Source organism: Mandrillus leucophaeus, unplaced genomic scaffold (assembly GCF_000951045.1).
Source record: "Mandrillus leucophaeus isolate KB7577 unplaced genomic scaffold, Mleu.le_1.0 Scaffold840, whole genome shotgun sequence".
Taxonomy (NCBI): Eukaryota; Metazoa; Chordata; class Mammalia; order Primates; family Cercopithecidae; genus Mandrillus; species Mandrillus leucophaeus.
In genome coordinates, this window is record NW_012109142.1 from 793,602 (window position 1) to 821,530 (window position 27,929).

Genomic DNA, 27,929 nt, shown 5'->3' on the forward strand with positions numbered 1-27,929 from the left:
GACTTTGTGGTTTTCATGTGAAAAACTAGGTTTTGAGGTTCGGTAAGGATTTGGGCAAATGTTAAGGGAGACTCTCTTCTTGTGAGGCCTTAAGTTCTTTTTAGAAGACTAATCCATATTGGATTTTTCAGCAAAGCTCTTTTATTTTCAGTGCAAGATATCATTAAATAATAAAAATATTTACTACACTGGCTTCTCTGTAAAAAGTTCCTCCTCTTCAACCCTTACAAAGATCTATGCAGAGATGAAAGCCTCGCTGCTCCCTACTTCTTTTTTTTGGGAGAACTCTGCAAAAGAGCTCTGCCAGTAGCTAAGAACTGTCACAGTCTGGAGACTGCTTTTCTACTTTCAGTTGCTCTGCGTCCAACTTTTATAAACAAGATAATTGATGTGGTCATCATCATGTGATAACTTTTCCTTTCTCATTTGGGACCGGAGAGGTGTCCTTTTTCTGTGCCTTACAGGGGTTTTACAAAATAGCATGTAATGTGGCCTAGACTCACATCTGTGTCTTAATAACTTACATAAATTATCTTGTTGGAATGAAACAATCATGAAGTGTTGTAATAAGGCAGATGTTTAAGAAGCCTCCAGGTGGTTGAGGATTGCCTAGAGGTCTTTGCACAGATATGAAGAAAATGTATTTGTTTTATCATTGTCTAATATTACTGCTTCAGGCCCTTTTGTTACCATGCACATTTCCTGCAGTATCTAGTTTCATCCACACAGTGGTGCTAGAAAACCAAGAAATGATGATTGTTTTCCTCCTAATCAGTAGAATACATATTTCTAACTGTTCCTTGTAAATAAGTTGTGTTATATGTTTCCTCAACCTCTATCAAATCTATCATAATTAGGATTTTTACCTGTGAAATGTTTCCATCATCTCTCAACCAGATTGCAGTAGCTTTCTAGTGGATCTTCCTGGATTTACCCTGCTTTATTCTAATTTGTTTTCCATATTATAGTTATAAGTACTTCTTTATAAACTCAAATCTGAACTTTACTCTTGTGCTTAAAAACCGTTAATGAATTCTTTTAAATGGAATTTGTCAACAAAAATAAATACAGGCCGTTCATAATCCAGTTCTTGTCGAGTTTTCGTTTATTGCAACCTTTCCTGTACAAGTGCCCTTGTTGCTGTGCATTTCAGCCAGTGTGGCCTTCTTTGAACAGTGTGGACTTCTTTGTGTTCTTTGAACCCAAGTTTTTCTTCCTACTTTTTACAGATTTTCCTTCTGTCTGGAATAAGTAGAGTTGTGGGTGTGCATGTATATACATGTATTTTTTATTTTAAAAATATATTAAATTGATACATAATTATGGGATTTTGTGTTATATTTTGATACATGCATACAGTGTGTAATGATCAAATCAGTATTTAGGGTGTTCATCACCTTCAGTATTTACCATTTCTTTGTGTTGGGGACATTTGAAATCTTCTAGCTATTTTGGTACTCGCTGTTTTGAAATATACAATATATTGCTGTTAACCGTAGTCACCCAACTGAGCTGTCAAACGTGAGAACTTAATCCTTTTAATTGTATGTTCGTAGCCATTAAGCAACCTCCCTTCATCCCGCCACCCCTATCTTTCCCAATCTCTGGTAACTATCTTTCTACTCTCCCCGTCCATGAAATCCACTTTTTTAGCTGCATGTATGATGCCTTTCTGTACCTGGTTTATTTTATTTATTTATTTATTTATTTATTTATTTATTTTTGAGATGAAGTCTCGCTGTGTCCCAGGCTGGAGTGCAGCGGCATGATCTCGGCTCAGTGCAATCTCCGCCTCCTGGGTTCAAGCGATTCTCATGCCTCAGCCTCCCCAGTAGTTGGAATTACAGGCATGCACTGTCACACCCAGCTAATATGGTTTTCATATTTTAGTAGAGACAGGGTTTCACCATGTTGGCCAGGATGGTCTTGATCTCCTGACCTCGTGATCCACCTGCCTTGACCTCCCAAAGTGCTGGGATTACAGGCCTGAGCCACGGTACCCGGCTCTGTGCCTGGTTTATTTCATTTAACTTAATGACTTCCAGTTCTATCTGTGTTGCTGCAAATGACAGAATTTCATTCTTTTTATGGCTGAATGGTATCTCAGTGTGTGTATATACTACATTTTCTTTCTCTCTTCATCCTTTGAAGACCGCTTAGGTTTCCTCCATGTCTTGGCTTTTGTAAATAGTGGTGAAGTAATCATGAAAGTGCGGATATTCCTTTGGTATACTATCTTTTGTTTTGATAAATATTCATTTGTGGGAGTGCCGATTGTGGTATAGTAGTTATAGTTTTAGTTTTTTGAGAAATCTCTTTACTGTTTTCCATAATGGCTGTACTAATTTATATTCCCACTGACAGATTATGCATTCCCTTTTCTCTGTGTCCTTGCCAGCATTTGTTACTTTTTTTTTGTATTTTTTTTGAAAATAGCCATTCTAACTAGAGGAAGATGATATCTCATTGTGATTGCGATTTGCATTTCCTCAATAATTAGTGATGTTGAGCATTTTTGCATATACCCGTTGGCTATATATATATATTCTTTTGAGAAATGTCTATTAAGATCTTTGCCCTCTTTATACTGGGATTTTTTTTTTTTTTTTTTTTTTTTTGCTTCAACAGCAAAAAAAGTTTTTCATTCCTTATGACTGAATAATTTGCACATATTTTCTCCCATTCTATAGGTTGTCTCTTCACTAGGTTGTTTGTTTCTTTTGCTGTGCGAAAGTTTTTGTTTTGTTTTATTTTTTGGTTAAGTATAATCCCATTTGTCTTTTTGTTTTTCTTGCCTATGCTTTTGAGGTCTTAACCATAAAATTTTTGCATAGACCTATATCCTGAAGCATTTCTTCTCTGTTTTCTTTTGGTATTTTTATAGTTTTTGAGTTGATTTTTGCATATGGTGAGATTTTATTTTTATTTTAATTTTATTCTTCTGCTATGGATATCCAGTTTTCACACCATTTATTGAAGAAGGTATCCGTTTCCCAGTATATGTTTTCACATCATTTATTGAAGAAGGTATCCTTTTCCTAGTGTGTGTTCTTTGCACCTTTGTCAAAAATCAGTTGGCTATAAGTACATGGATTTATTTCTGAATTCTATATTCTGTTCCAGTGACCTGTATGTTTGTTTTTATACCAGCACTATGCTGTTTTGGTTATTATTGCTTTGTAGTATATTTTGAAATCAGTTAGTATGATGCCTCCAAATTTGTTCTTTTTGCTCAGTATTACCTTGGCTATTTGGGGTCTTTTGTGGTTCCATACAAATTTTAGGATTGCTTTTTTCCTTCCTGTGAAGAATGTTTCTGGTATTTTGATAGGGATTGCATTGAATGTATAGATTGCTTCGAGTGATATGGTTATTTTAACAATACTAATTTTTCTGATCCATAAGCATGAGATGTCTATTTGTGTCCTTTTCAATTTCTTTCATCAATGTTTTGTAGTTTTCTTATAGAAGTCTTTCACCTTCTTGGTTAAAATACTTTTCCTTAAGTTAATGCTTTCTTATCTTTTATATCTTGGCTCAAACCTTGGAAAGCTTTCATTAATCTCCCCAAGTAGAACTCTTACATTATGTGTTCTCATGTTACCCAGTGATTATTCTTTATCACAATTTAATTATATAAAATTTATTTCATAAAAAATGTATACAATTTATATGATTATTTGACTAATGCCCATTTCCTCACTGTATCATAAGTGCTAATTTGCAAGATTCCATTCTTGGCTCATCACTGTGTCATCGATGCCTATTGAAATTTTATTTATTTATTTTTAAATTTTTATTAGTTGCTGTATAAATGAATATAAGTCAGGCAGGACTCAAAGTGGTATTGGAAGTAGGAACCGGTGAGCATTTGGGGGAAGAAGAAAACAGTTGCAATCAGAATACAGTAAAATGAGTTTTATATTAGGGAAGAAGAAAACAGTTGTAATCAGAATACAGTAAAATGAGTTTTATATTAGGGTAGGATATTGGCCCAGCATAATCCATTTATATGTTTCCTGTTGAGGCAGAAATTAAATCCAGATCAGGAGCAGTTCTGAGCCATAAAAGTTTCCATCTTCATGAAAGGGCAGGAGGAGTAGGAGGAAGAGATCACATTTGTTAGATTTAAACTTAGGGGGGCAGCTAATGCTTAAGTGAAGAAATCCCTGTTCTCTAAGCAGGAGATCTTGTATCTAGTCCAACTGTGATACTGTTTTGCTCTGTACCCTTGGAAAAGATGTAGTATAACGTTGGAGAAGTCATTATTTGTGTTTACATTTATTTATATAACTGTATAATGAGATTTTGAAAGTTAATTTCTTAAGTTGTATTAAAATGAATGAGATAATAGTATATAAAAACATTTTTAAAGTATATAAACATTTCATAAATTGGGCTTAACATTTTCCTGGAAATGGGAGATTCTTCATTTTAGAATTTCTGTTCTTTTTATTCATAATTATTAGAGGTGCCTAAAAGAGGGTCATGACATAAAATCCCCTACTTCCTGTGGCCACTGTATTGTAAGTCTTGTAAGGACATGGGACCGTATCAGTTTTACTTACTGTTTATCCTCTGTACACAGTACCTAGAAATTATCTTTGAAAGAATCATATACTGAATTGTCCTGAAGGCCTTTGTGACTGGCATTCTGTGGTTTCTTTGCCTTCTAGGCATTCTACAGAAAGAAACTATCTGAGGCAAAACTCTTGATGTTTATGTTTGCTTTCCTTGTATTTCAGCTGTGGCAGAGGTAAAACTTCGAGATGATCAATATACACTGGAACACATGCATGCTTTTGGAATGTATAATTACCTGCACTGTGATTCATGGTATCAAGACAGTGTCTACTATATTGATACCCTTGGAAGAATTATGAATTTAACAGTAATGCTGGTAAGAGAAACATGTATGTAATAATAAATCTATGTATTAATATCAAGCAAATTTGATAATTAAGTTTCCCTTTTGAATCTAATATCCAGAGAAGTGAGGTGCACATACTTGTAGTATATGGAATCCTATCTATGTAATACTCCATTTCTTATTTCAATTTTAATTTTTCTCTTTGATCTTGTTATTTACACTTACCTCCACTCTCACCATTGGGCAACAACTCTCATGTATTTTATATATTGTTAATACTGATGTAACTGTTCATGTCTCCTTTTCCTATGTGAGGTATTGTCCCCAACTATAATGGTGAATTTACTTTTGTTTTAGTTTTTACTTTATGTTTTTTTAACTATCTTAATTTGTACAAACATTTAGGATTGTTTCGTTTATACTGAACTGATTCTTTTAGCATTATAAAGTATCTCTGTTTATCTCTAGGTTCTGTGAATAATTTTTGTCTTGAAATCTTCTTTGGTATTAATACAGTTAATTCTGGCTTTTTGTAAATTAGTATTTTTCTTCTGTCCTTTTTCTATTTATCAGTGCTCTTGTTTTTAAAGTATGTGTCATAAAGAGCATTTGGTTGGTTCTTATTTTTTCCATATGACAATCTCTCTCTTAATTGGAGGGCTTACATTTATACTTAATTTAATCTAGTTCCTGATATTCTTGGGTTGATATTACCATCTTGCTCTTCTCATTATGCCCTGTTTGTTCTTTGTTCCTTGGTGTCTCTGTTCCTACTTTTTTGCGGGAGGAGTTAATCACAGTTTTTCTTTTTTAAAAAATGTCTTTAGAACTCGATTTAATTTCCTCCTTTGGCTTTTTATTTAAACCAGTTTGTATTATTTTTTAAATGGTTGATACAGAGATTATAGTGTTTTCCTTGACTTACCACAGTCTGCCTCTAATTAGTATTCTTTTACTTTAAAAACAATGTGAAAACCTTACAACAATATAATTCCTTTCACTTACGCTCTCACTGTTTGAGCTAATTTTATCGTATGTTTTACACCTTTGTATGTTGGAAACTCCACAATACATTGTTAATATATTTGCTTCAAACAGCCAGTAATCTGTTAATAGCTTCCCAAGTACTCTGTTCCGTCTAGCCCTCCTGTGCATTGCATCTACAGAGTAGTCTATCTAATTTGCGTGTTTATTACTATCACTTGCTGAAATTCTTTTAATATTTCCTTCATGGCAAAATCCATGTTTTTAATATGTAATTTAAAAATAGGCAATGTGTTCATGTAATTTAAAAAACAAAAAAGTTTTAAAAGGTATTTAGTGGAGCCTCCTTGATCCCATCTTTTATCTATCCTGTCTCCAGTGTCCATTATATCCCCTGCAATTTCTTTACAGGTTTTGTGTGTCTTTCAAGAGGTGGTAGGTTGTTTGTTGTTGTTTTTTGCAAGTATAAACACAAAATGATATATATGCTTAAAATAAACTTTTCATCTTCGCATGTACGTTTATATGCCAAGTTTTCTCCAACCTTGCCTTACAGCACTTTGTATACTGCATTCTAGCCATACTAAACTCTTGCAATTCCTGAGACATGCGCTGTATCCTATTTCTTCTGGTCCTTTTCTCATCGATTAACTATCTGGAGCGTACTTTTAATTCAGTGTCAGTCTGCTTTGCAATCTTTACTTAAGTCCCAGGTAACCATTTTGTCATCTAGCATGCTTGCCGTGACATCTTACCTCTATTCCCCCAGGAATATTCACACCATTGGCTCTCAAATCTACATGTGCTATGAACTTCATCTGGTCTAGAGGTTGATATGCTTTTTTGCACAAGGCAAGCTAATTTAGGCTTTGTGGGCCAAACAGTCTCTTGTTGCTCACTTTTGCTGTTGTAGTGTGAAATCAGCCATAGATGTTTATACGCAAATGAATGTGGCCATGTTCCAATTAACTAACCTTTATTAACAAGAACAAAATGGGCAGGAATTGGCTTGTGGACTGTAGTTTACCAACCCCTGGACGAGGCCATGGGTTCTAGCACCCAGCAGAAGATTTGATCAATATATTTGTTGAATGGATAATAGCTGTGTAAAGTTCGTTATTACTGTTGGGAGTTGGCTTTGCATTCTGAATAGGATCTTCCTCCTGTTACTTCTAATCCAAGTATTTGTATGAGTTCTGTATTGGCAATGCAGTGTTTATCTCAAAATGTTCGGAAAGGAGTTAGACATTTCCTGGTAATGATAAATATTTTCCTCCAGGTGATTCCTAAAACAGATAGTATAAAATTCGGATTGTTTCTTGTTGAATCAGAGGAGATGCAGTCTGGCCTCTTACTCTCTTAGGTATTAGTTACTTTTTCTTGCTAGCCCCATGTTCTACCAAGAATTACTATCTAGGCCTAATGTGTATAAGCCAACTAAAGTGATAGGACATGCATTTTATGAGTGGCTATGCTCTGATCTCTCTGATCAAATAGATTTTAATGATCAAATAGATTTTGATGTAGAGTTCTGTGTGTATGTGCATGAAAGTTTTTCCTTAATCCTTTTTGTGTTGATGAATAGGGCATTTGTTCATAGCATTTACTGTACCAGAAAGTTTGCCAATAACATTTATTCTACCAATTTTCTGACTCAGGAAGTCGGATGACATTATGGTAGATCTGAAAGTGTTAATTTTTGTAGTACCATCCATATTCATAATTTCTTTTACTTTTCCATAGGTATCTCGTGGCACATGTGATGTAGCTCTAATACTTATTGTTAGGGAGGTAGGGTAGTTAGTTGAAAAGGAAGTAGACATTTAAGACAGACTTACCAAATGAGTTCATTTTAACATGTTTGTTGAAAATCTGCTCTGTGTAGGACACTAATGTATAGGTTGGTGCAAAAATAATAGTTTTGCCATTACTTTTAATATGTTCAAGTATTTATATGTATAATTATACATATAAGTTCAGGTAACTTGTATGTAATACTTTTTAGGTGCTAATATGAGTATACAGGTAACTATTACATGGTAATATGTAGCTGACAAAAAGGGTACAGCAGTCTCCATATATCCTTGGCTTCAGTTTCCTAGTAGAAAATAAGCATAATGATAAGGTTTTTTAGAAGTTAAAGCAAGATGTGTGAAAATGCTTTGAAAAGTGGAAGGCATTATGCAAATATGAAGAGATATTACTGGCATATGCTTTGGGGTATCACTTTGTGGTAGACAAACACTGGCTGGGTTTTTTGCACATATTCCTTCTTTGAGAGCAGTAGAACTGTATGATAAGAATAAATAATAATGTCAGGTAACTTTTATTGAGTAGAGATTATTACATATCAGGAACAATTCTAAACACTTTACACATACTGTTTAATCCACAGAACCGTGGATCCTGTGGATCCTATGTCATAGAATAATATCCTCATATTATCCTGATATACAAGATACTATTATTATCTTATAGTTGAGGAAACTGAGGCATAGAGATATTTCTAATAGTCTGGATTTAAACTCATTGATTCCAGAATGCCACAGTGCTCTACCAGTTCTCCTTATTTCTTGTTAATAGAGACAGATATTATGTGTTAATAGACACAGAGTTTCACCATGTTGCCCAGGCTGGTTTTGAACCCCTAGGTTCTACAGAGCCTGTCTCAGTCTCCCAAAGTGCTGGAGGATTACAGGCATGAGCAACAGCTCCTGGCCTCTGTTACCATTTTCAGTGCTAGTTCTCTAATCACCTGTTCAGTTTTTTGTGCAGTAATGGGTTTATTCAAAGTGTGTTTCTAGGGTAATTTTGTAATATGTATTTTATAATTTATTATTTTATCAAGCACCTCAGACGGTTTTGCTTGTGGTCCAGGGATGACCAGGTATTAAGAAATTCTGTACCTGGGATACAGAAGAATACTGCACTTATTTCTTATTATTTTTCTCATCAGCACAAATGAAATCAACCTACTCTTGAGTTTCTGTCAGGTGCAGGCCTGTAGAGAATGTTGACCACTGCCTAGACTATTGTCTTATAGCAGAAAACAGCTCTTCCAATATCCATTTTATTGTTTAATACATTGTTTTGTTTTCTTTTATTTTCATCAAAGGCACACATGCACAAATCCTAGACAGGCTCCTTTTCTGTGACTGATGTACAAATGACCACCTTAGTTATACCTGAACTGTTGTAGTCAAAGTGAATGCTGTGGGACCCAAGACTTGAAAACCATGAGTTGCTTGGTCTTCGGACTGTCTGGAGCCAGCAGGTGGCAGCAGGTCTACATACTGGTTTATAAAGACAGAATACACTACTTACAAGAAAATTTAACTTGTAGGTTTGCAGTCGTTAATTTTAGAGAATGTCCCTTGGGAGGAAGTGTGCCAAGGAAGTAGAAAAGGCCTTGGGAAAGCAAAAAAGTGTTTAAAATTTGGTTTTTAAATATATCATTATTTTATATGATATTATGGCTCATTTTAAAGTAATGTGTTTCGTTTCTTAATATTTAGGAAATTATGTCATAATTCGTTTTCTGTTTAACTGAAAAGCTAATTTGTTTCTGCTACTAAAAGAGTGTCATCTTATATTGCCTCTTTAATTTGTACTTAAAGGTCTAAGGGGCAGTTACTGGATTTCATTTGTAAGAATATACGTGTGAGGCTACATCTTGGAGTGACAGGTTACAACCATTTGTTAGAGGAACTCAGTCGTATGTCAGTATGTTCATCTCTAGGCCTGAATGTCAGCTTGTTTTCACAGTTGAGTTAATTATTATGGGACCGCTTACTTATCTGTGTAGAGACAAAGGCAAAGTGTCCCCTTTATTCTTAGAAGGTTTGCTGAAAATCTCTTGACAAAAGGCAGATTAATATGAGAAAAAGGCATATAAATATATTTTAACATGTGTACATGGCGGAATCCAGGAAAATGACTACCCTGTAATCCAGTGGGGTACAAATACTTATATACCATTATTCATACCCTTCTTGTGCTTGATCAGTAGGGGACATGGGGGAAATGCGGGATAGCAAATGATTTTTAGGAAGAAATGAATGAATGGGCCTAATGATCAGATGATGATTAGTTAATACCTTTCTTTGGAAATTGAATGGGATGGAGAGCAGACAATGGTTTGTGACTAAGTTCATCTGAGCTCTAGGTGGGGTGTTTAATTTTCAGCCTCTTCCTCTGTGATAGAAGTTTTAATCTTCTCTGGTTAATGAAATTTCAGGGAAAGCAATTGTGTTTCTCTTTGGCAGGTCCAGTTTATAGGTAGATGAAGGAACTTCAGAGAATAACTTCATCCTGTGCTTGGGAGAGACAGGAAGGGAAGGGAGGCCAGAAAGACCTTGAGGCTGCTTCATGTTGAAGTGCCATTATTTCAGAGTAACATTTTCTGAGCTGCAATACCTGATTAAAGAAAAAATAATAATAAAGAGTGGGGTCAATTCTTAGAATTGTGCATTTAATACAAAAAAAGAGAAAAGGAAAAAGGAACTTTTTATATTGTTTCTTCCAAATAAAGTTAATGGTTATTAATGATGAAAAGACTTTCTCCAGAAAAAGATCACTTCCTTTTAAAAGGGCAAAGTTTTAAATGTCATTGTCTCATAATACTAGTAAATGGTATCCCCACTTGCTTATTTCTTTAAACTTGAGTAGCCCTTTCTATAAATCTATATTTATTAGAAAAATACTTTGTTAGTTCAAAGATTCTCTACTTGTAGCTACAACTAAGAGGGCCCCAAAATCTGTTTAAAGATTTTTTTTATAAATATAGTTTATATATTATTTGTTTACAGTGATATTTATATATAATATATGGGCATTATAAATTTTATTTTATATCTATATTGACTGAGGAATCTGCATTAAAAATACTGTGTAGAGGCCTGAAGAAAAACTGAATATAGTAGTTACATTCAAGGTTGGTTTGGGGGGTTGGGGATGGGTATACTAGAAATTGCATTGAGAGCTGAAGTATTAATTTATTTAGAAAATCTTGAGAAGTGGTTTATTCTCAAGCAAATGTGGAGTAGGGGAAAGAAAACCAACTTTTGGAGGAGATTTTATCAGGATTTTAATCTTGGCCCTGTCATTTTCTAGCAGTGGAGCTCCAGACAAATTATTTAATCTTTTTGAAACTCTCTTCTAAGTGTGGTTAATAATTTTCACTTCATAGAGTTTGGTGATAAATACATGACGTGTTAAAAAGTCAAAGCACTTATTTAATACAATTCTTGTACATTATAGTGATTCAGTAAGTATTCCATTCATCAGTGAAATTTTAATCCTGCATCAGCTGTGAAATGTTGCCTTAGAATGATTTTCAGTGTTAGCCCTTGAACATGGTTACATTAACTTTTTGTGAGGAAAAAGAAAATGATTATGTGAGACCTGGACATTATAGATGTAAGCCTATAAAGTGTTTTTATGAGGGCATGTAGTGAAATTGTCAATAGAGATTATTCAGATATAAGTAAATGCTGTATTTTAGGATTTACAGAAAAAGGTATTTTATTGCTTATAGTCCAGTTAAAGTTAAACTGTACTTTGAAAATTAGATCTAAACAATCAAACATTTAGGTTGCTTTTACTTTAACTGTCATTAATGCAGGTAAGAGCGCCACTAAGTGTTTCCTTTTGTGTTTTAATTTAATTTTCACATTTAGATACTCAAGTATCTTAATCATTCTGTTGGATATTGTACCCATTTATCTGATTGATAATTAGACTTCTAGCAACCTCCGTCATGTATAATCACATATTTTAAAGAAAATGACTTAAAATGCTCATAATTGTGTATGAAATGAAGAATAGTAATTTAACAAGTTTATCTCAACATTCTTCCCAGTAATGGTTTATTAGATTAAATGCAGTGTGGGGCATGTAGTAGAGACAACTAGAAACCTTTACTTTGAAATAACTGTTTTGAGGAAAGCATCCCATGTTATCTTACTAATACCTTTAAAATTATGTCTATCACCCACAAGTTGCTTGGTCTTAAAAAAGTAATGTATTTGAAGCAGAAGGGGAAAATTTTCTCATACTCCTGATCTCCCCAACCACTATACTTCAGTCTTATTTTCCTAATGGTAAACTAGTTCTTAACAGGTCAGCGTGTGTCTGTCTATATTTTGTGCTGTCGTATCATAATGTTTGTTTTGGCATATATGGATTCATATTGTATGTATTCTGCATCTTTTTAAAAAAAAATCAGTATCTAGGAGATCTTTTTATGTCAGTATTATTAATCCGCCTCAGTATATTTAACAGTTACTTGGTATTCTGTAGGGTGGATGTTCCATAGTTAACCATTCCTGCCAATGCCCTCCAGACAAAGATACCAGGCAAGCATCTGTGGTTGAATGAGTTGGATTTGTTACTTTTGCAGTAAGGGAGAACACATACCATGGGAACCACAGACTGTTCAGTAAAAGGATTTAGAAACAGGATACTGTTATAAGGTTGGTCTTCCCTGTTGGGTGATTTTGGAGGAAGGGTTAAAGGAAGTGAGGCTTTATTCTGGATTGAATACTGTCAGGAAACTGGTTGTTTATGTAATGGTATCTTAGTAAGTCTTATCTAGAAGGAGAGAAGACTAGACTGAGGCTCATACTATAATTAGTAAGGAAGCTGCAGCTGCTTATATTGGCCTGGTCATATTTGTAGCCTTGACAGTGTTCCTATTGTATCTGTGTTCAGATATCACTGTGAAGTGCTGCTGTTTTTGTCCTGCTCCATCACAGTCATTCAGAGGCCTTATCTGATGTTTACATTTTGTGAAACTATTCCTGTTCAACGGAACACTTGTTAGTGCCAATCCAGCTCATAACAAAACAAAGGCCTGGCTGATACTGCTAGGCCTTTTCCGTAATGTCAGGGGCTGTTTTCTTCTTACCTACTTTATTGATAAACAACTAGGTTGTTTTTCCTAGTTTTTATTGGCACAGTTTTTCCTTTTCATCATTAAAATAAACATTTTTGTTACATGAATCTTCATGTACATATGCAGGTATTCTTATTGAGTAAATTCCTGTAAGTGGAATCATGTCAAAAGGCATATAAAACATAAAACTTAATAAAAACATAACAGTACCTCATAGCTTTACGTTATCTCCAAAAAGCCTATAGTTAGTTTTACTCCCACTGACATGGCACTTTAGCCAAGAATAGTCATTACTAGTGTAAGATTGTTTTCTCTGGTCAATGAGGTAATCATATTCTATTAATCCATTATTTTATAATAGTGATTGGGTTTTTTTTTTTTTTTTTTTTTGATGGTGTCTCGCTCTGTTGCCTGGGCTAGAGTGCAGTGCTGCGATTTCAGCTCACTACAAACTCTGTCTCTGGGTTCAAGCAATTCTCCTGCCTCAGCCTCCCGAGTAGCTGGGATTACAGGTGCCTGCCACCACACCTGTCTAATTTTTGTATTTTTAGTAGAGATGGGGTTTCACCATATTGGCCAGGCTGGTCTTGAACTCCTGCCTCAGGTGATTCACCTGCCTTGGCCCCACAAAATGCTGAGATTATAGGCATGAGCCACCGTGCCTAGCCTACTTCTTTTAAACTGTAGTTTTCCTGTTCAAATATTTTCCCCATGTAACATTTTTTCATTTTTGCTTTTTAATTTTTTTATTTCCCTAGGTTGTTGGGGGAACAACAGATGGTGTTTGGTTACATGAGTAAGTTCTTTAATGGTGATTTGTGAGATTTTGGTTCAGCCATCACCTGAGCAGTATACACTATACCCTATTTGTAGTCGAATTTTATCCCTCACCCCTTCCCACTCTTTTCCCAAGTCCTCAAAGTCCATTGTGTCATTCTTATGCTTTTGCATCCTCATAGCTTAGCTCCCACTTACGAGTGAGAATATACAATGTTTGGTTTTCCATTCCTGAGTTACCTCACTTAGAATAATAAGTCTCCAGTCTCATCCAGGTAACTGTGAATGCCATTAATTCATTCCTTTTTATGGCTGAGCAGTATGCCGTCATATATATACACCACAGTTTCTTTATCCACTCGTTGATTGATGGGCATTTGGGTTGGTTCCACTTTTTTGGAGTTGCAAATTGTGCTGCTATAAACATGCGTGCGCAAGTATCTTTTTTGTATAATGACTTCTTTTCTTCTGGGTAGATACCCAGTAGTGGGATTGCTGGATCAAACAGAGGTTCTGCTTTTAGTTCTTTAAGGAATCCTTATACTGTTTTCCATAGTGGTTGTACTAGTTTACATTCCCACTAGCAGCACAGAAGTGTTTGCTGTTCACAGCATCCACACCAACATCTACTATTTTTGATGTTTTGATTATGGCCATTCTTGCAGGACTAAGGTGGTATCACATTGTAGTTTTGATTTGCATTTCCCTGATTATTAGTGATGTTGAGTGTTTTTTCATATGCTTTTTGGCCATTTGTGTATCTTCTTTTAAGAATTGTCTATTCATGGCTGGGTATGGTGGCTCACGCCTATAATCTCAGCACTTTGGGATTACAAGGAGGCCAAGGCGGGCGGATCACAAGGTCAGGAGATTGAGACCATCCTGGCCAACATGGTGAAACCCCATCTTTACTAAAATATAAAAAATTAGCCGAGCATGGTAATGCGCGCCTGTAGTTCCAGCTACTCGGGAGGCTGAGGCAGGGGAATCACTTGAACCCAGGAGGCAGAGGTTTCAGTGAGTCAAGATCGCAACACTGCACTCCAGCCTGGCAACAGAGCGAGACTCCATCTCAAAATAAAATAAAATAAAATAAAAGAATAATTGTCTATTCACGTCCTTAGCCTACTTTTTGATAGGATTGTTGGTTTTTTTCCTTGCGGATTTGTTGAAGTTCGTTGTAGATTCTGGATATTAGTCCTTTATTGGATGTATAGATTGTGAAGATTTTCTCCCACTCTGTAGGTTATCTGTTTATTCTGCTGACTGTTCCTTTTGCTGTGCAAAAGCTCTTATAGTTTATTAAGTCCCAGCTATTTATCGTTGTTTTTAATCTCATTTGTTTTTGGGTTCTTGGTCATGAAATCCTGGCCTTAGCCAATATCTGGAAGGGTTTTTCCAATGTTATCTTCTAGAATTTGTATAGTTTCAGGTCTTAGATTTAAGTCCTTAATCCATCTTGAGTTGATTTTTGTATAAGGTGAGAGATGAAGATCCCGTTTCATTCTCCTACACGTGGCTGGCCAGTTATCCCAGCACTGTTTGTTGAAAAGAGTATCATTTCCCCACTATGTATTTTCGTTTGCTTCGTTGAAGATTAGTTGGCTATAAGTATTTGGGTTTGTTTATGGATTCTCTCTTTTTTTCCATTGGTCTGTGTGCCTATTTTTATACCAGTACCATGATGTTTTGGTGACATGGCCTTATAGTATAGATTGAAATCAGGTAATGTGATGCCTCCAGATTTGTTCTTTTAACTTAGTCTTGCTTGGGTTATGCGGGCTGTTTTTTGGTTACATATGGTTTTTTTTTTCCTAATTCTGTGAAAAATGATGGTGGTATTTTGATGGGTATTGCCTTGAATTTGTAGATTGTTTTTGGCAGTATGGTCATTTTCACAGTATTGATTCTACCCATCCATGAGTGTGGGATGTGTTTCCATTTGTTTGTGTAATCTGTGATTTCTTTCAGCAGTGTTTTGTTGTTTTCCTTGTATAGGTCTTTCATCTCCTTTGTTTAGGTATATTCCTATGTGTTGTTTGTTTTGTTTTTGTTTTTTGCAGCTATTGTAAAAGGGGTTGAGTTCTTGATCTGGTTCTCAGCTTGGTGGCTATTGGTATATAGAAGAGGTACTGAATTGTGTACATTAAGTTTGTATCCGAAAACTTTTGCTGAATTCTTTTATCAGTTCTAGGAGCTTTCTGGAGGAGTCCTTTAGGATTTTCTAGGTAAACAGATACCATCAGCAAACAGCGGCATTTTGACTTTCTCTTTACTGATTTGGATGCCCTTTATTTCTTTCTCTTGTCTGATTGCTCCGGCCAGGACTTCTAGTACTATTTGAAGAGGAGTAGTAAGAGTGGGCATGCTTGTCTTGTTCCAATTTTCAGAGGGAATGCTTTCAACTTTGCCCCATTCAGTATTATGTTGGCTGTGAGTTTGTCATAGATGGCTTTTATTACATTGAGGTATGTCCCTTGTATACCGAATTTGCTGAGAGTTAATCATAAAGCGATGCTGGATTTTGTTGAATGCTTTCTCTGCATCTATTGAGATGATCATGTGATTTTTGTTTTTAATTCTGTTTATGCAGTGTATCACATTTTTTGACTTGTGTATATTAAACCATCTCTGCATCTCTGGTATGAAACCCTCTTGATCATGGTGGATTATGTTTTTGATACATTGTTGGATTCGGTTAGCTAGTATTTTGTTAAAGATTTTAGCATCGTGTTCATCAAGGATATCTGTCTGTAGTGTTTTTTTTTTTTTGGTTATGTCCTTTCCTGGTTTTGGTATTAGGGTGATACTGGCTTCATAGAATGATTTAGGGAGGCTTCCCTCTTTCTCTGTCTTGTGGAATAGTGTCAATAGGATTGGTACCAGTTCTTTGAACATCTGGTAGAATTCTGCTGTGAATCTGTCTGGTCCTGGACTTGGTTTTTTTTTGTTTTTTTGTTTTTTTGTTTTTTTTGATGGAGTCTCGCTCTGTCACCCAGGCTGGAGTGCAGTGGCGCTGTCTCGGCTGGTTGCAAGCTCCACCTCCTGGGTTCACTCCATTCTCCTGCCTCAGTCTCCGGAGTAGCTGGGACTACGGGTGCCAGCCACCACACCCAGCTAATTTTTTTTTTATTTTTAGTAGAGACGGGGTTTCACCTTGTTAGCCAGGATGTTCTCAATCTCCTGATCTCGTGATCTGCCCGCCTTGGCCTCCCAAAGTGCTGGGATTACAGGCATGAGCCACCGTGCCCGGCCTGGTCCTGGACTTTTTTTTATTGGTAATTTTTAAATTGTAACATCTCACATTTTGTTTCTTATTGATCTTATTTGGATTTTCTCTCTTCATTTCTTGATTAATCTTGCTAATGGTCTATCCATTTTATTTATCTTTTCAAGGAACTAACTTTTTGTTTCCTTTATCTTCTGTATTTTTTTGTTTGTTTCAATTTCATTTAGTTTTGTTCTGATCTTGGTTATTTGCTTTCTTCTGCTGGTTTTGGGTTTGGTTTGTTCTTGTTTTTCTAGTTCCTTGAGGTGTGACCTGAGACTGTCTATTTGTGCTCTTTCAGACTTTCTGACATAGGTGTTCAGGGCTATGAACTTTCCACTTAGTACTGCCTTTGCTGTGTCCCAGAGGTTTTGATAGGTTGTGTCACTGTTGTCTTCAGTTCAAATAATTTTTTAATTTCCATCCTGATTTCATTTTTTGACCCAATGATAATTCAGGAGCAAGTTTTTTTTAATTTCCATGTATTTACATGGTTTTGAATAGAATGTATATTCTCTGGTTGCTGGATGAAATGTTTTGTATGTATCTGTTAAGTCCATTTGTTCCAGGGTATAGTTTAAATCCATTGTTTCTTTGTTGACCTTCTGTCTTGACCTGTGTAGGGCTATTAGAGGAATATTGAAGTCCCCCACTATTATTGCGTTGCTGTCTATCTCATTTCTTAGATCTATTAGTAATTGTTTTATAAATTTGGGAGCTCCAGTGTTAGGTCGTTATATGTCTAGGATTGTGATAGTTTCCTATTGGACAAGGCCTTTTATCATTGTATAATGTCCCTCTTTGCCTTTTTTAACTGCTGTTGCTTTAAAGTTTGTTTTGTCTGATATAAGAATAGCTACTCCTGCTTGTTTTTGGTGCTATTTGCATTAAATGTCTTTTTCCACCCTTTTACCTTAAGTTTATGTGAATCTTTATGTGTTAGGTGAGTCTCTTGAAGGCAGCAAATGGTTGGTGAATTCTTATCCATTCTACAATTCTGTATCTTTTAAGTGGAGCGTTTAGACCATTTACATTCAATGTTACTATTGAGATGTAAGGTACCATTCTAGTCATCATGCTCTTTGTTGCCTGTATACATGTTTTTGTTTTTTAATTGTATTTTTTTATAGGTCCTGAGTGATTTATGCTTAAAACAGGTTCTGGTTTGATGTGTTTCTAGGATTTGTTTCAAGATATAGAGCTCCTTTTAGCAGTTACATAGTGGTGGCTGTCACACGCATCCATGTAAAGAGACCATCAAACAGGCTTTGTGTGAGCAGCAAGGCTGTTTATTTTACCCGGGTGCAGGCGGGCTGAGTCCGAAAAAGGAGTCAGCAAAGGGTGGTGGGATTATCATTAGGTCTTACAGGTTTGGGATAGGCATACAAAGTATATTCTTAAGGGCGGAGAGAATATTACAAAGTACCTATTTAAGTGCGGGGATGGGAAGAATATTACAAAATGCCTTCTTAAGGGCAGGGGAGAATATATCCTATCAGTTAGGGTAGGGCAGGAACAAATCACAATGGTGGAGTGTCATCAGTTAAGGCTATTTTCACTTCTTTTGTGGATCTTCAGTTGTTTCAGGCCATCTGGATGTATATGTGCAGGTCACAGGGGATATGATGACTTAGCTTGGGCTCAGAGGCCTGTCATTCCTGTCTTTTTGTATTAATAAGAAAACCAAAACATAATAGTGGCAAAGTGTTGGGGTGGTGAAAATTTTTGGGGGGTGATATGGAGAGATAATGGGTGATGTTTCTCAGGGCTGCTTCGAGCAGGATTAGGGGCAATGTGGCAACATAGAGTGGGACAGATTAAACCAAAGAAAGATTTTCCTGGGGCAAGGGGTGATATTGTGGGGTTGTTAGAAGGAGCATTTGTCGTATAGAATGATTGGTGATGGCCTGGATGTGGTTTTATAGGAATTGAGAAACTAAATGGAAGACACAAGCTCTGAATAAAAGAAGGAGGAAAACAGGTATTAAAGGACTAAGAATTGGGAGGACCCAGGACATCCAATTAGAGAGTGTCTGGTGGGGGGTTCAGTGTAATTATTTTCTTGGTTGGCGAGGTTTTGGGCTCAATCCTTGAGTCTTTTTTTATGTTGTCATATACCAGGCCAGATTGATTTAAGTAATGAACGCTCTTCATTAAAAAATTGTGCAGAGTCCCCTCTTCTTAGCAGTGAGTAAATAGAGGCCTTGGCGATTTTGGAGGAAAGAGAAATGCAAAGCCAGCAATTGTTTGTTAAAGAAGGATTAGAAACTGCTAGGAGAGAGTGGGTGAGATTGATAGTGTGCTAGAGATAGCTGGGGAGAGGTAGACGGTGGCATAAGAACGGGAAGAAGAATAAGAGTGAGTATAAAAGTAAAGAATAGGACTTCATCAGGGTGAAAGTATTGGAATGTACCCTGTCAGCAAAGATCATCCATCCACTTCAAGAGGGAGTTAAGAGTGGTAGATTGGGGATAGTACCAGAAGATGTCCAGTATGATGGTTTGGAAGAAAAGTGTAAACTGGCAGTGTAAACAAGGGCGGGGCATTTATGAGTAGTTGAGAATGCTGAATAGGAGTATGACTGGACAGAAGATAGTAGGGATGACAAGTTTTCGGGGTGCAGTCCAAGTAGTGAGAGTGACTGCGTAAAGCCGTAAAGCCCTGTTGCAAAAAGTCGGGTAAGGACGAGTAGACCTAATAGAATGAAGGGATGTATTAGGCTCATAAGGGTTATTACTGTTCTTCAGAAATGTAAGTGAGTTTAAGGGAAGTAGGGGAGAGTACTTGCGACTTCCAGGAGGAAGAGGAGAAATCAGGCTGACTGTCTGATGGGCACGGTTTTACTCTGGAACTATGAACCTAATGAGGGGGGTCCTGCAGATGAACAGCCATTGGGATACTATAGATGACTAACGGGGTCTGGTCCACCGAGGTTGCAGAGTTTGAGGGGTCAGTTTTTTAATAAGATTTGCAGCCTGACGAATTTCCTGTCTAGCCTGCTGGAGGACTGGAAGATAGTTGCCTACAGGGCTAGTGTTTGGGGTGAGGTTGGGGCCGAACAAGAAAGTGTGTCCATATAAAAGTTCAAATGGATTGTACCCTGTAGCATCTCGAGGGCAGGCTCTAATTTTGAGAAGGGCAAGAGGTAAAATTACTGTCCAGTCCTTTTTAAGTTGGAGGCTGAGCTTGGTGAGGTGTGTCTTTAAAAGACCATTAGTCTGTTCTACTTTTCCTGAAGATTAAGGACAGTAAGGGGTATGAAGGTTCCACCGAATACCAAGAGCCTGAGAAACTGCTTGGGTGATTTGACTAATAAAGGCCATTCCCTTATCAGACTGTATACAGATAGGGAGGCCAAACCAAGGAATTATGTCTGACACAAGGGAAGAAATTACCGCGGTGGCCTTCTCAGACCCTGTGGGAAAGGCCTCTACACATCCGGTGAAAGTGTCTACCCAGATTAAAAGGTATTTTAGTTTCCTGACTCGGAGCATGTGAGTGAAGTCAATTTGCCAGTCCTGGGCAGGGACAAATCCCTGAGCTTGATGTGTAGGGAAGAGAGGGGGCCTGAACAATCCCTGAGGAGTAGTAGAATAGCAGATGGAACACTGAGAAGTGATTTCCTTGAGGATAGATTTCCACAATGGAAAGGAAATGAGAGGTTCTAAGAGACAGGCTGGTGGCTGATAACCTACATGGAAGAGGTTATGAAATGACGACAGAATAGAATGGGCCTGTGAGGCTGGAAGGAGATACTTTCCTTGGTCCAAGACCCATTTGCCTTGTGTGGGAAGAGATTGATAGGTGAAGTTTCAGTGGGGGAGTAGGTGGGAGTGACCGATTAGAAGGAGAAAAACTGGCGCTGAGGGACAGAAGTTGGAAGCTGGCTGCTTTAGCTACCTTATCAGCATAAGTGTTGCCCTGAGTGATGGGATCTGATGCCTTTTGATGTCCCTTGTAGTGAATGACTCCAGCTTCCTTTGGAAGTAAAGCGGCCTTGAGAAGAGTTTTTATTAAAGAGGAATTAATGATGGAAGACCCTTGCATAGAGAGGAAACCTCTTTCAGTCCATATAACAGCATGGTGGTACAGGGTATGGAAGGCATATTTAGGGTCAGTATAAATATTGACTTGTAGTCCCTTTGCAAGAGTGAAGGCCCGAGTTAAGGCAGTGAGTTAGAATTGCTGAGAGGTAGTGGAGTGGGGCAGAGCGGTAGCCTCAAGGATAGATGTGGAAGATACTATAGCATAGCCTGCCTTTGCTGGTGAGTGGCGATTAGGCCTGGTGGAACTGTCATCAATAAACCAAGTGTGATCAGAATGAGGAACAGAAAAGAAGGAAATATGGGGAAATAGAGTGAATGCCAGGTGGATCAGAGAGATACAGTCGTGGAGGTCAGGTGTAGTATCAGGAATAATGTGGGGGCTAGCCCAGAACAGTAAGGTCAAGTTGTTTGGAAAGAAAGGCTACATGGTACGGCCCTGGCTCTCGTGTAAGCATTCCGACCACACAGCCCTGCACTTCAGCTGTGTGTAATGAAAAAAGTTGGGATGAGTTAGGGAGAGCTAGTGTCGGAGCAGCTTTTAGGGCTGTTTTTTAAGGAATGGAAAGGGGAGTGGGGAAATGATTTAGGATTTGTGGAGTCAACTAGGTTTGTCTAGAACAGAATAATGGGTTGTGGAGGGAGGTATTGAGGATAGGAGAGTATATGGGTTTGGCACCACAGGGTGGATAGGTAAGACAATTAGGTTGATAAGGTGCAGATCCTGAACTAACCTGTAAGACTTGTCTGGTTTTTGGACAGGTAAAGTGGGGGAATTATAAGGAGAGTTTATAGGCTTTAAAAGGCCATGCTGTAGCAGGCGAGTGATAACAGGCTTTAATCCTTTTAAAGTGTGCTGTAGGATGGGATATTGGCATTGAGCGGGGTAAGGGTGATTAGGTTTTAATGGTATGGTAAGGGGTGCATGATCAGTTGCCAAGGAGGGAGTAGAGGTGTCCTATACTTGTGGATTGAGGTGGGGAGATACAAGGGGAGGATGTGAAGGAGGGTTTGAACTAGGGGAAAAGGCAGCAATGAGGTGTGGCTGTAGCCTAGGAATAGTCAGGGAAGCAGATAATTTACTTAAAATGTCTCGACCTAATAAGGGAGCTGAGCAGGTGGGGCTAACTAAAAAGGAGTGCATAAAAGAATGTTGTCCAAGTTGGCATGAGAGTTGGGGAGTTTTAAGGAGTTTAGAAGCCTGGCCATCAATACCTACAACAGTTATGGAGGTAATTTATGTCCTTGAAAAGAAGGTAATGTGGAGTGGGTAGCCTCTGTATTGATTAAGAAGGGAACGGACTTACCCTTCAGTGTAAGAGTTACCCAAAGCATCTGTGATGGTCCTGTAGGCTTCCAAGGTGATCTGGCAGTGTCAGTCTTCAGCCGCTAAGCCAAGAAGATCTGGGAAGCCGTCAGTCAGAGAGCCTTGGTCCAGAGTTCCAGGGGCTCTGGGAGTGGCTGCTGGGCAAGTTGGACAGTCCGATTTCTAGTGGGGTCCTGCACAGATGGGACACGGTTTAGGAGGAATCCCAGGCTGCGGGCATTCCTTGGCCCAGTGGCCAGATTTCCGGCACTTGAAGCAAGATCCTTGGGGAGGTGATCCTGGAGGAATGCCTGGCCCCTGCAGTTTAGGCGTTTTGAAATTCTTGTGTGCTGGAGATGTGGCTGGGGTTTCTTTCACAGCGGAGGCAAGTAATTGCAACTCTTCTCTATTATTGTACACATTGAAGGTGAGGTCAGTTAAGTCCTGTTGTGGGGTTGATGGCCAGAATCTAATTTTTGGAGCTTTTTTTAATGTAGGGAGCGGGTTGGGTAATAAAATGCATATTGAGAATAAGATAGCCCTCTCGCCCCTCTGGGTCTAGGGCGGTAAAGCGTCTAAGGGTTGTTGCCAAACGGGCCATGGACTGGACTGGGTTTTCATATTTGATGAAAACGAGCCTAAAAGCTAACTGATTTGGGAGAGTTCTGATAAAGAAAGAGGAGCATCATTAACCTTGGCTGTGCCTTCAGCTCCAGCTACCTCTCTAAGAGGAAATTGTTGAGCAGGTGGGAGAGGGCTAGTCACAGAGGGAAACTGTAAGCCAGACTGGGTGTGAGGAAGGGAGGTAATAGGAGGGTTATAGGGTCGGGGAGCAGAGGCTGAAGAAGAGTTGGGACCTGGCTCGGCCTGGCGAGGGGCAGCCTGGGAAGGAGGGGAGAGATCAGATGGCTCTGTAGAAAAGAAGGATTCACAGGACTCAGAGCTTGGGGTGGAGACTGAAGGAACAGACAGGAGAGAAAGAAGAAAGATTTGGGGCGAGTCTCATTGGGAGCAGAGATTAGAAAGGGACCGATGTGTAAAAGAATGCCTGGACGTCAGGCACCTCAGACCATTTGCCCATTTTATTACAAGAAGTATCTAGATCTTGTAGGATGGAGGAATCAAAAGTGCCGTTTTCTGGCTATTTAGAATCATTGTCAAGTTTGTACTGGGGCCAAGCGGTGTTGCAGAAGAAAATAAGACGCTTAGGTTTTAGGTCAGGTGTGAGTTGAAGAGGTTTTAAGTTTTTGAGAACACAGGCTAAGGGAGAAGGAGGAGGAAGGAGGGTGGAAGGTTGCCCATAGTGAAGGAGGCAAGCCCAGAGAAAAGAGAAGGTAGAGACATGGAGAAGGGAGGTTGGGAGCAGCCCTGGCCTGCAATGTGGGTGAGCAGCCAAAGCAGGCATCCCTGCAATTGACTTGCCACCAAGGGAATGTGGGTGAATGACCAAGGCAGGCGTCCCCACAGTGATCAGACACCAATGGAGTGTGGGTGAGTGATCAGGCAGGCGTCCTGCAGTGATTAAACACCAAGGGAAGGCTGTCTTCCTGAGTCTGTGACCGGCGCCAGAGTTTTGGGTCCATGGATAAAATGTGTCTCCTTTGTCTCTACTAGAGAGGAAAAAGAGCTGGAATTGGAAGTACAGGGAGATTGAAGGGTAGCAAAAGAGGGAGATTGACGGGTAGCAAGAGAGACTGGAGAAGAGAGTGAAAAGACCGCTTACCTGATTTGAAATTGGTGAGATATTCCTTGGGCTGATTGGTCTGGGGACCCGAGGTGGTAGGTGGATCTTCTCACGGAGTAAGGGCGAGGACAGGGGACTGGTCTCCCAAAGGAGTCCTCCTGTCCTGGGTCTTCAGCACCAAATGTCACGCACATCTCTGTAAAGAGACCACCAAACAGGCTTTGTGTGAGCAACAAAGCTGTTTATTTCACCTGGGTGCAGGCGGGCTGAGTCCGAAAAAGGAGTCAGCAAAGGGTGGTGGGATTATCATTAGTTCTTATAGGTTTGGGATAGGCATAGGAAGTACATTCTTAAGGGCGAGGAGAATATTACAAAGTACCTTCTTAAGGGCCAGGGAGAATATCAGGGTGGGGCAGGAACAAATCACAATGGTGGAATGTCATCAGTTAGGACTATTTTCACTTCTTTTGTGGATCTTCAGTTGCTTCAGGCCATCTGGATGTATACATGCAGGTCATAGGGGATATGATGGCTTAGCTTGGGCTCAGAGGCCTGACAGTGGCTTGGTAGTGGTGAATTCTCTCAGCATTTGTTTGTCTGAAAAAGACTGTATCTTTCCTTCACATATGAAGCTTTGTTTCACTGGATACACAATTCTTGCCTGTTAATTGTTTTGTTTGAGAAGACTGAAGATAGTGCGCTAATGCTTTCTAGCTTGTAGGGCTTCTGCTGACGAATCTGTTAATCTGACAGGTTTTTCTTTATAGGTTACTTGGTTCTTTTGTCTCACAGCTCTTAAGATTCTTTCCTTCGTCTTAGCTTTAGATAGCTTGTGCCTAGGCAACGATCCTTTTGCAGTGAATTTCGCAGATATTCTTTGTGCTTCTTGTATTTGGATGTCTAGGTATCTAGCAAGGCCGGGGAAGTTTTCCTTGATTATTCCCCCAAATATGTTTACCGAACTTTCAGATTTCTCTTCTTTCACAGGAATGCCGATTATTCTTAGGTTTGGTCATTTAACATAATCCCAGACTTCTTGGAGGCGTTGTTCATATTTTCTTATTATTTTTCCTTTGTCCTTGTTGGATTGGGTTAATTCAAAGACTTTGTCTTCGAGCTCTGAATTTCTTTCTTCTACTTGTTTGATTCTATAGCTGAGACTTTACAGAGCATTTTGGATTTCTATAAGTGTGTCCATTGTTTCCTAAAGTTTTGATTGTTTTTTATTTATGCTATTTCATCCAATATTTCCCCTTTCACTTCTTGTATCTTTTTTTTATTTCCTTATGTTGGGCTTTGCCTTTCTCTGGTGCCTCCCTGATTAGCTTAATAACTGACCTCCTGAATTCTTTTTCAGGTAAATCAGGGATTTATTCTGGGTTTGGATTCATTGCTGGTGATCCACTGTGATTTTCGGGGGGTGTTAAAGAACCTTGTTTTGTCATATTACCAGACTTGATTTTCTGGTCCCTTCTCCTTTCGGTAGCCTCTGTCAGAAGGAAAGTCAAGGACTCAAGGCTGTTGTCAGATGCTTTTGTCCCATGGGGTGTTCCCTTGATGTAGTAGTCTCCCCCTTTTCCTATGGATGTGTCCTCCTGAGAGCTGAGCTGGAGTGATTGTTATCTCTCTTCTGGCTTTAGCCACCCAGCAAGTCTACCAGGCTCCAGGCTGGTACTGGGGTTGTCTGCATGGAGTCCTGTGTTGTGTACCATTTGTGGGTCTCTCAGCCATGGATACCAGCACCTGTCCCTGTGGAGGTGTCAGCGGGGTGAAATGGACTCTGAGGGTTCTTAGGTTTGGTGATTTAATGCACTATTTTTGTGCTGGTTGACTCCCCGTCAGGAGGTGGTACTTTCCAGAGAGCATCAGCTGTGGTAGTATGGGGAGGAACAAACAGTGGATGGGGACTGTAGAACTCCCAAGAGTATATGCCTTTTGTCTAGAGTTCCCCAGGCGGGTAGGGAAAGACCACTGGGTGGGGGCAGGGCTAGGTGTGTCTGAGCTCAGGCTCTTCTTGGGCGTGTTCAGGAAGAGCTGTGCGAAAAGGGGGTGAGGTTTCCAGGTCAATGGAGTTACGCTCCTAGGAGGATTATGGCTGCCTCTGCTGAGTCATGCAGATTGTCAGGGAAGTGGGGGAAAGCAGGCAGTCACAGGTCTCACCAAACTCCCATGCAATCCGAGGGGCCTGTGTCACTCCCACCATGCCCCTGCCAACAACACCAAGTCTGTTTCCAGGCAGTGGGCAAGCAGGACTGAGAACTTGTTCCAGCTACCCGTTTCCCAGCTGCTAAAGCAAATATGGCTTTCCTTCTTCACCCGCCTGTGGAGTCTGCCCACCAGATTCATGCCCTTCCCTGAATTCTGGGAAGCAGACTTTTCCAGGAGACTTCTCCATCAGTTCAAAATGTTACAAAATTCAGCTGGCGATTCCGTTTCCCTGTGGCCTTTTCCCGGTGCCTCTGGCCGCCCTCCCAAAGGACCCCTGTGAGGACAGGCAGAAATGGTTTATTAGGGAACCCAGCAAGCTCACAGGGCTTTCCCTGCTGCTTTCTCTACCCCTGTATTTTGCTCAGCTCTCTCAGTTGACTCAGTTCCAGGTAAGGTCAGAATTTTCTCCCGTAACCTAGACCTTCAGGTTCCATAGTGGGGGTGTGTGTTTGAGGGATCTCTCTTTCCCACTTCCACAGTTTGGGTACTAACAGTATTTGGGGTGTCTCCTGGGTCCTGCAGGAGCAATCCACTTCCTTCAGAGGGTCTGTGGGTTCTCTCGCCTTTCCTGATTTATTCCTGCATTCATTCTGGAGCAAAACATCATGATGTGAGGCTCCACAGGCTGCTCTGTCCATCAGAGTTGGAGCTGTAATCTAGTCTTGCCTCCTGTCTGCCATGATCTGCCCATCCCCCTAAACATTTTAAATAATCATGTTTCTTGTTAAGTTTTAAGGGCTCTTTTTATGTTGTACATATTAGCCCTGAGTTATATTTATCTCCCTTCCTTCTACATGCCTTTTATTTACATGTAGAAAGACTTTTTCCATCCTGAGATTATAAAAACAGTATTATTTTCCTTTTCCTTTACCACATTTAGACACTTGATCTACTGGAATATGGCGTATTTTCGTTTATGGTATGAGGGAGAGAATAAGTTTAATTTTTCCCAGAAGTTCTCTGGTGTCCCAGTAGCATTTGTGGACTAGTCTATTTTCTTTTTTTTTCACTAACTGGAAATACCACATCATCCTCTAAATGATGTGACCTACGGTAAAATTTATCTTAATTGACCTCCACTTAACATACTGAATGGGTTAATTGGTAGTCTCTATTCTCTCTGTAAAACATACTGATGGAAGATCACAGTAAGCTTAATGTTTACTACTAATAGGCTACTTAGTACTATACTGGTATGATTCTGTTTCTTGCTTGTGGTTTTAGATCACTGATACTCAGATTTGATCATTCTGCAAACTTAATGTGAACTCAGCTTGCCATTGTGTATTAATTTAATTTATGTAAAGCAGTGAAATATGAAAGGAAGGAAAGGTGGTGTTTTGGAGAAAGCTAAATTAGGTGCTTTAGAAAGAAAAAATGAGTCACCAAAAATTTTGTGGCTCGTAAGGACATTGTATACAGTTTATTTAAATATTATAACATATATAGATCTAAGTTCTAGGAGCAGGGAATGAAATATGGATATAAAGGATTACTTTTCTCCTATAGAAAAACTTGTAGAGTTCAGCAACAAAAACAAATGGTTGAATTTGAGTGCAGTTTGGTATATGAGAGGAAGTTTATTTTCTGAATTATAGACCTTTAAAAATGTATTCTCTTGTGAAACATTTTAATGATGTAACTGTTGTAGTCCATTTGTGCTACTGTAACAAAATACCTGAGAATTGGTAATTTATAAAGAACAGAAATTTATTTCTCTGAGTTCTGGAAGCTGAGAATTCTAAGATCCAGGTACTGGCAGGTTTGGTATCTGGTAAGGATTCAGTCTTTGCTTCCAAGATGATGCCTTGAACATTGCATTCTCCAGAAAGGAGGCATAATATGCCCTCACATGACAGAAGGCAGAGGGGGAAAAAGAGACAAACTCCCTCTT

The 27,929-nt window shown here is 38.8% G+C and overlaps 1 protein-coding gene across 2 annotated transcripts in view; it reads left to right on the top strand.

Annotated features, from left to right (window-relative positions):
• NUDCD1 (NudC domain containing 1) overlaps window positions 1–27,929 on the top strand; it is a 92,145-nt gene that overhangs the window by 7,665 nt on the left and 56,551 nt on the right. For both annotated transcript variants that reach the window (XM_011968373.1, XM_011968374.1), the window contains exon 2: window positions 4,746–4,900. In XM_011968373.1, the coding sequence (XP_011823763.1) occupies window positions 4,746–4,900 (155 nt within the window). The remainder of the gene's footprint in view (window positions 1–4,745; window positions 4,901–27,929) is intronic.